This window comes from Papaver somniferum, unplaced genomic scaffold (assembly GCF_003573695.1).
Source record: "Papaver somniferum cultivar HN1 unplaced genomic scaffold, ASM357369v1 unplaced-scaffold_125, whole genome shotgun sequence".
Lineage (NCBI taxonomy): Eukaryota > Viridiplantae > Streptophyta > Magnoliopsida > Ranunculales > Papaveraceae > Papaver > Papaver somniferum.
In genome coordinates, this window is record NW_020621603.1 from 13244927 (window position 1) to 13254724 (window position 9798).

The 9798-nt window shown below is 34.9% G+C and overlaps 1 protein-coding gene across 1 annotated transcript; it reads right to left on the reverse strand.

Moving 5' to 3' along the window:
- Positions 1 to 2775: 2775 nt before the first annotated feature.
- Positions 2776 to 3743, reverse strand: LOC113331324 (uncharacterized mitochondrial protein AtMg00810-like). The gene is made up of 2 exons (XM_026578044.1): positions 3375 to 3743; positions 2776 to 3324 (listed from the first exon to the last, which is right to left on the reverse strand). Exons 1-2 carry the CDS (start codon positions 3741 to 3743, stop codon positions 2776 to 2778), a joined length of 918 nt encoding a protein of 305 aa, XP_026433829.1.
- Between the last annotated feature and the right edge of the window lie 6055 nt (positions 3744 to 9798).

Consider the following 9798-nt stretch of genomic DNA (forward strand, 5'->3'; position numbering starts at 1 on the left):
TTTTCGTGAATTCTCCTCAAATAACTCATACTCATTACGCCTCCTTGCCTACGTTCTTCTCCTCATCTCGGATAGAATTGAACATATTGCCTGCATAAAGATAAATCTTCTTCAATCATGAACTCCGTTGGATTGATGAATGGTTGGGGCATTATGTTGAAGATGATGTTGGAGAGAGTTTAAAGGTATTTGTGTTCCATAGAGGGTAAAAAGATACAATCCTTATATAGAGTTTAGAGTTCCAACAGCTATATTCTGTTGGGGGAACTGTATAATCGGTAGTCAAATAAGTTGATTTAACTTCCGATTATACATTTGCCCCAAATTTTGTTTTTGCCGAAATCTTAATTTTCTCGAATTTGAGAACTAGTATAATCGGTAGTTAAATAAGGTACTTTCCCTTCCGATTATGCAGTTGCCCCCAATTTTGTTTTTGCAAAAATCTCAATTTTTTCGAATTTGGGAACTGGAATAATCGGTAGTTAAATGCCTTCCGATTATGCAGTTGCCCGAAATTTCTTGTTCGACAAAATCACCAATTTTGGGAATTTAGGAGCTACTATAATCGGTAGCCTAGTGAGGTTCTTGTTTCTACCGATTGTTATAGAACCAAAATACACGTTTGGCACAAAAACGAACTTAATCGGTAGTATAACCACGTTAAGAATCTTCCGATTGCGATATATCAATCGGGCACAAAAAAGCTTCCGATTATGCAAGGGCATTAACGTATTCTCCGCGTTTTTGGACATCCCTTAACGCTGTGTATGGGTTGGGAATAAAAAAGTCGCCCCTAATTCTTTTTGGGCCGCCCCTAAAAATGCCAGGTTATTTTTCAAGTAAGAATATTTGTTACAGGAAGGTTTACTGGTTTGGCTCAATATTTTTTCGGAAAAACTTTATATGTGCCTCTAATTTGGAACCAACTTAAGTTGCCTCCATTTTGGATAAAACTTAGGCTAGGTGCTTTCAACTTTGGAGAACTTGTGCTAGTTGCATCCAATTTTGTTTCCTTTTGTCAGGGCTTGTTTGTGTTTATCCAACTCCTTTCAACTTTTTGTACATGCAATCATAGAACAGTACTGTGTCTGCAATTGCATTAAAACAATACTATATCTGATCAAATCATTTAATCCTTCATGTTTACATCATAGAACAGTACTGTGTCAAGTGTGTTACAACCTAGCTGATACTAAAAAACTGTATCTATCTAACATTAATAATCACATTAATCTTTAGTCATTCATGTCAAAACCATTTGATAATATTATAACTAACACTAACAATATTGTATCTTATTTACATCAGTTTTTCTTTGTCAGGTGCGCTACAATCTTGCTTTCATCCAAACTTAATTTTTTTCATCATGAATATTTTTTCCATTGGTTCCATTCAAGATGCAAAACGACCAAATTTACCCTTTTCTTGTTTTCTTTAACAACCACTTCTTCTAGGCCCATTTCCATTAGACGGCTACAACTCATCGTCTCCATATACAAGTGCACGTCTTCGTAGCGTCTACAACTGTTCTGTTTCAAACAAAAGAAATAGTTATTATTCGATCAGTTTGATTAGGTAATGAAATATCACAAGTAGTCTAAAGAAATTGAAATAAACTATCTTAAGTTGCTTCCAAATATGAGAGAAACTAGCAGAATTTGTTTCCACATTTGGGACTAACTTTTATAAAGTTGTCTCCAAATATGGGAGAAACTAGCAAAAGTTGCTTCCACAAATGGAGTCAACTAACTCTAGTTGCTTCCGAAATTGGGAGAAAATGACACAAATTGTGTCCACTATCAAAACTGGAACAACGAACATAAAGAGGAAAAATAACAGCGGAAAACAATGCTTTTGGAGCATAGCCCTAACACTAAACAAGATGTCCGAATGTTGAGCCATAAGTTAACATCAACAAGATTTATTTGGGTTCAAAATTAAGAGATGTAACCTACAACAACATCAACAATGGAACAATGGAATACATATACATAATCTGAAGTAAAATTGAAACTGCACATAGTAAACAATTTGGTTAAGAATGAAAACTGACAAAATATGTCAATAAATTTCATAAATCCCGTATAACAGCAGACTAATTTCTATGCATCAATAACATCAATACCAACAATGAACTAATCATAACTCGAAACTTACAATAAATCAGTAATAGAGATCTTAGAGTTACCTATAAAGTTGTTTTTGTGTTGATCTTTAGATTAATACTATAAGTTTCCATGCATCAATATACTCAATTCATTACATGCAACGAAATTATACAAGTTAAGTAACATCAATACCATCAGTGTCCATGCATCACTGAAATAACATCATGAAAATTGAATAAATTAAAAGAAGATCTGTAACATATTCGTCGATTTTGGAAAAAAAAAAAAACATCGATGAATAGATCTGTAGAAGATGAAGAATATTTGAAATAAAAAACCAAATCGACGAACAAAAATATCACAAAAGTATCAGCTATATACAAATCAACAATATTAGCAGTTAAGGAAGATTAAATTGAATCAAAATTGTAAGAAGTGTGTTTGATATTGAATAATGTTCAAGGTACAACTGATCAGAGTCATGTCTTTATATAGACAATGACATTACAATAACAGAACAGGAAAAAGAAAATTACAGGAGGTGAAACCGACTGAACTGTAAACTGTGATACAGCTGTAAAATAGTGATGTAATGAGTGATGTCAAAGAGTGTTACTGACAAGTAACAGATCCTTACGGATAATAAATGCTAACATCGCCCCTCAAACTAAGCTTTCACAGAAGGCATTAGTTTGCAACGAAGATCATGAAACTGGTCCTTTGATAAGCCCTTAGTAAAAAAGTCAACAATCTGGCTTAATGTACGAATATATGAAACTCTTAGGAATCCAAAATTCACCAGATTACGGACCATATGGTAATCCACTTCAATATGCTTGGTTCGAGCGTGAAAAATTGGATTTGTTGTAAGACTGCCAGCTCCCATATTGTCACAGTATAGAGTACAAGGAAGACATAATCTTACAGATAGTTCCTCAAAGAGATATGATAGCCACAATATTTCCGCATCAGCATTCGCCAGTCCACGATATTCTGCCTCAGTAGAAGAACGAGAAATAGTCTGCTTCTTTTTCAAAGACCAGGATACTAGATTACCACCAATAAAAACACAGTACCTAGAAGTAGACTTGCGAGTATCAGGGAAACCTTCCCAATCACTATCACAATAAGAAACCAGCTTTCTACAATCACCAGATCTGCGTGTAATACCTTGTTCTAAAGAGCCTTTGATGTAGCGCAGAATTCTTTTAGCTAACTGAAAATGAACATCAGTAGGACAATGCATGAATTGTCTTCATAATTTACAGCAAAGCTAATGTTAGGCCTAGTGAGAGTTAGATATTGAAGACCACCAACTAATCTTTTATAAACAGTAGCATCAGGCAGAGGAACACCATCTGAAATAGAATCTTTTTGGCCATGAGAGACTGGAGTTCTACAAGGTTTACAACCCATCATATCATGCTTCTTTAAGAGTTCCAGTGAATACTTATTCTGAGTAAGAAGTAACTTTGTAGAAGAAGTATCAAAGGTAGCCTCAATGCCTAGAAAGTGATGTAGAGGACCTAAATCTTTCATTGCAAAAGCAGTCTTGAGAGAAGTAATGAAGGATGAGAGTAAAGAATCAGATGAGCCAACTAAGATAATATCATCCACATAAACAAGTAGTATCATTCTTGCACCATTACTGTGGTAGATGAACATAGATGTATCACACACAAAATTCTTGAAACCATGTTTAAGTAGATAACTACTAAACTTATCAAACCAAGCCCTTGGTGCTTTCTTAAGACCATAGAGAGACTTTTAAAAGAGACAAACATGAGTAGGATTTGCTGGATCAACAAATCCAGGTGGTTGTTGCATGTAAACCTTTTCATTCAAAGTAACATGAAGAAAAGCATTACTAACATCTAATTGCATGATACTCCAATGTTGAGAAAGAGCAAGACTTAAAACACATCTGATAGTTGTAGCTTTTACAACAGGACTGAAGGTTTGATCAAAGTCAATTCCATCTATTTGATGATATCCTTTAGCTACTAACCTAGCTTTGTGTCTTTCAAGTGTACCATATGCTTTTATTTTAGTTTTAAACACCCATTTACATCCTAGAAAATTCATAGAGGGATGATAAGGAACATGTTTAAAAGTATCGTTTTCTTGTAAAGCTCCATACTCAGTATGTATAGCCTTAACCCAGACAGGAATTTTCATGGATTCTTTAAAAGTTTTAGGTTCAGAGATGAGTTCAGTGATACTAATAAGAGCAGTTGGAACTGGATGTTTAAAATGAGTATTAGCTACAAAATCCTTAGAAAGAGGCTTTGGAACATGAATACCTGACTTGGATCTGGTTTGCATTCCAGTGGAAGGTAGTACTTCAGGTGAAAAAGTATGAACATCAGGTGTATAAGAAGTAAGTGTTGAAGCAGATGAAATATCAGATGAACCAAGAGACAAAGGAGTAGAAGAAACTTGCTCAGGCATAGAGGCAGCTGGAGTGGAATGCTCAACAGGTATAGCAGTGAGATTACCAAGTGGAAATTTTGTCTCATCAAAAATTACATTGGTAGTAACATATACTTTGAGAGATTTTAAATCCAAGCACCTATATCCTTTGTGAAGAATGCTATATCCCAAGAAAACACATGCTGCAGACTTTGGACTAAGTTTGTCCTTCCTGTAAGGAACCAAATTTGGAAAACAAAGACAGCCAAATACTCTCAAGATTGAATAATCAGGTTTAGCTTTGTACAATACCTCATAAGGGGATTTGTACTGCAAGAGTTTACTTGGCAATCTGTTGATGAGGAATGTAGCTGTCAAGAAGGCATCAAACCAAAACTTCTTTGGCAATGAAGCATTGAAAGTTAATGTATTTCCCATTTCAGTAATATGTCTCTGTTTTCTTTCAGCTGAACCATTTTGTTGATGAAGATAAGGACATGAAATTATCAATGCAATACCAGAAGAATCAACGAACTCTCTAAAAGGACCATTTATTAATTCAAGAGCACCATCACATTGAAAATGTTTTATCTTTACATCAAACAAATTCTCAACAAGAGACTTTAACATTTTGAAGCAGTTAAGACTATCTGTTCTATTCTTAATAGGATATATCCATCTAAACTTAGTGCAATCATCAAAAAACAAGATATAATACTTGAAACTCAAATGAGATTGTACTGGTGCATGACCCAAAATGCCACAATGAACTAACAAGAAAGGAATACTAGAGATAGATCCAGTAGTAGTAAAAGGTAAACACTTATTTTTGCCTAACTGACAAGAGCCACACACTGAGTTGACAGCTTTATTTGATAGCTTTATATCAGCATCATTTGCAAGCTTTTGTAAGATCTTCTGAGCAGGATGGACCAACCTAGAATGCCAAATAGTTGAGGATGCCACAACAGCAGAGAATGCATTATTTGTAGAAGTGGAACATGACATAATAGGATAGAGACCATTCTGAACCTTCCCTCTATCCAGTATATGATTGCTCTTGAGTGACTTTATTTCATATCCCCATGGATAAAAAATAAAAGCACAATTATTAACCAAAGTGAATTTAGCCACAGAAAGTAAGTTATGTTGTAGGTGAGGAACATATGAAACTTTGTGCAGATTAAAATGAGTTGTATCATTAGGTAAAGATGAAGAACCTTGGAGAGAAATAGGTAGTATCTTACCATCTCCTACCATCACCTTCTCTGAGCCATTTTAAGCAGAAGAATGATCCAGTAAGGAAGAGTCGTTTGTCATATGACTGGAAGCACCAGAATCAGGTATCCAAATAGGACCGGCAGAGCTATGTTCCCAATAACCACCAGCTTCAAAAGCAGGAGAAGCAACTTGATAATTATAGTCAAACTCATTTGAGAACCATGGAGTAGTATCATTACTGCTTCCTGCATTTAAGTCCATACCAAGAAAAGCTTTCTGTAAAGGAGGTCCACTATTTCTTGAAGGAGTGTACCTAAATCTGCACCTATTTGCTTGATGGCCATCTTTTCTGCAAATCTGACAAGGTTGTTCATCTAGAACAGGCTTTTGAGCAGAATTAAACTCTGGTTTCTTGAAACTGGATTGTGGAAAAGCAGAAGTATGTGTTGAATTGTAAGACATTGAAGGACCATAAGAATGAAACTGTTGAGGATGTGGTTTTCTAAAAGAGAAATTTTGCTTCTTGACATAGAAATATGAATTTGTTGGATCAGGAATCAGAGAAGTATAAGACTCATATTCTTGCTCTTTTAGAAATTGCTCATGAATAATCAATCTAGATCTCAACTCTGAAAAGGGAAGAGGAGGTTCCCTATTTTGTATATTTACCACAAAGTGAATATAGTTTTTCTCAAACCTTTTAGTGCATACGTTACCAGATCGGCATCTTGAACTAGTTCTCCAATCTCAGCGAGAGAATCTGCAATGGACTTGAGTTGATGGAGAAATTCACTGATTGTAGAAGCACCTTTCTTGATTGAGTGAAGTTGAGATCAAAGCATGGACTTTCTAGCAAAGAATTGTTCACTGAATAATTTGGCTAAATGTAGCCACTTCTCCGTAACTCAGAGGATAAAGATTTATCGACAGTGGTATTGATGCAAGATCCTACAAACTTATCAATCTGTAATCACTCTAGATAGCGTGGATTTGGAAGATATGTGTTATTGATCAAAATTTTAGGTAACTCTGGAGGTATAGATCCATCAACAAATCCAAAGATATTTGTACAGATTAGAATAAAAGACATTTGATCTTTCCAGACAAGAAAATTTGATGCATCTAATTTTGCAGAAAAAAAGTTTGAGATGTTTTGAAAAGGAATCGTAAATCGACTCTGAAAAGTAAAAGGATTGTAAAACTAAGAAGAAGATTGTGATAGAGAAGGAAAAAGAAATAGTGGTAATTGTTGTTGTTGTTTTTGTTGGTGTTATTGTTGTTGTTGGTGGTGCTGTTGTTGGTGTTGTTGATGTTGATTGTGGTGCCGGTGTATGATGAGGGAAAATAATAGGTGTATGTTGTAGATGAGGTTGAGGAGAAGATACAGATTGTTAGCGTGGTGTGGTGATGAATGAGTTGATGGCGGTGGTGGTGGTTGTTGAGATGAAGAAGGTTGAGATTGTAAAGGATTAGATGTTAATGGTGGAAATAATGGTAAAGGATTAGATCTAAGATTGTGTTGAACAACGGAAGTAGATGTAGAAGCGATCTGATTTTGAGTAGTTCGCACCATTGTTGAAGAAGGAAGTTGCAGGTTTAATGGTGAAAGTCGAAAAATAGGGTAAACACAGGTAGGATCAGAACAGAGAAGTCAAAATTATCTTTTGGTATCTGATACCATGTAAGAAGTGTGTTTGATATTGAATAATGTTCAAGGTATAACTGATCAGAGTCATGTCTTTATATAGACAATGACATTACAGTAACAGAATAGGAAAAAGCAAATTACAGGAGGTGAAACCGACTGAACTGTAAACTATAATACAACTGTAAAATAGTGATATAATGAGCGATGTCAAAGAGTGTTACTGACAAGTAACAAATCCTTACGGATAATAAATGCTAACAAAAATCAAACGAAATCCTAACACAAATTTATCACTAAACCCTAACAAAATCAAAATAAATTGAAATGTAAACTATCTGAAACAAGTTAATTGATGTTTACCTTCGATTCATACCTTAATTTGAAGATTACAGGTTATCAATTTCAACATCATTTGCAAACCCTAGTTTTTTTTTTGTTGTTTTGGTTTATTTTGCTTTCTGCTATTTTCTGTTTCGATTGATCTTCTGTACATCTCTGTAATCCTATATATAAATAACTAGTTTTAGTTTGATTTCTTCACATGCAATTTTTTATTAATAAGTAGATACTCTAGATATTAAGCAACAAAATTGATTTTCTTAATTTGAATCCGCATTACACTGGTACCCTATACAAATTCGATTTCTTCACATAAATATAGTTCCCTTTGACCTAATTCATAATGAAAACATGAAGAAAAAATATCTGACCTTTCTTGAAAAGATGCCAAGTGAGACCAAGAACTGATTCTGTTAAATAAAAAGGAAATTTTAATAATCTACTCTTCATTGCATATTGAAAGAGATGATGTCGTTGGACACTATCTCAACTTGTTTCATTGATTGAATTCAGTATTTTCCATTACAGACTCAACACACATTCTCTATGTGTTTTATAGACATTTGAATGACGACCTGCTATATCCAGTTACAACGTACACATGACCCGCTATAATCAGTTACAGTACAGTGTGCAGTTCACACGCTTACACAACACATGACTCAAAACACTCTGTGAAGATAGTCCTCACAGAAAGCATGTGAAGATAATCTTCACATGACTATATTCTAACAACCATTGTCTAACACCCCACGTAAGTCCTGAGTCTATGCAGGAGCAGAGACACTGAGCTTGGACCATAAGAAGGAAAACCTGACAGTATAAAGACCCTTAGTGAAAATATCCGAAATTTGCTCCCTAGTAGATAGAAAACGTACCTCCAATGCCTTAGTAGCAACTAGTTCACGCACAAAATGGAATGCAATTTCAATATGTTTAATTCTGTTGTGAAATATGGGATTTGCAGTAAGATAAGTAGCTCCCATATTGTCACACCACATAATTGGAGTTCTTGAGATTGGAAAATGCAATTCAGACAATAAATACTGCAACCAAATCAACTCAGAAGTTGTATCAGCTAATGCCCTGTATTCTGCTTCAGCGATGGATCTGTAGGCAGACTTTTGCTTTCTAGAATACCAGGAGATTAAATTAGGACCCAAAAATATGGCTAGACGACCAGTAGATCTTCTGTCATTAACATCACCAGCCCAATCTGCATCTGAGTAAGCTTGAAGCTGTAAATAAGAGGATTTCTTAAAATGTAAACCAAAAGAGATTCTGCCATGAAGATATCTAAGAATTCTCTTAACAGCTGTCCAATTTTCTTCAGTAGGAGCTTTCATAAATTGACAGGCTTTGTTAACAACAAAAGCGATATCTGGTCTTGTGATTGTAGCATATTGCAAGGCTCTAACAGTGCTTCTGTACAATACAGGATCTTCATATGCTGGAGATGAAAATTTTTGAGAGTTACCTGCAAATGGAGTTGCATATGGCATTGACACACTCATTTTGGTCTTAGATAATAAATTAGAAATGTATTGTTATTGAGTAAGTAAAATGCCATCTGAAGTGTATTTTGCCTTAATACCTAAGAAAAAATAGATCTCTCCCAAATCCTTAATAACAAACTCACAACTTAGTGTATGAATAAGAGTATCAACTGCTGAAGAAGAACTGCCAGTAATCAAGATGTCATCAACATAGATCAGTAGATAAACAGTTTCTGTAGAGGTAACCCTGTAGAATAAAGAGATATCTGTTTTTGAAAAAAGAAACCACACTGAAGGACAAATTTACTCAACCTGTCAAACCAAGCTCTTGGAGCTTGTTTAAGTCCATAAAGAGCTTTCTTTAATTTGCATACATGATTAGGAAATACCTTGTCAGCATAGCCAGGAGGTTGAACCATGAAAACATCTTCAGAGAGATAACCATGCAGAAAATCATTTTTAACATCAAGTTGCCTTACTTTCCAGCCTTTGTGCAGAGAGATAGAAAGAATAGTCCTTACAATACTGGGTTTGACCACTGGACTGAAGGTATCTTGATAGTCCAAACCTTCAA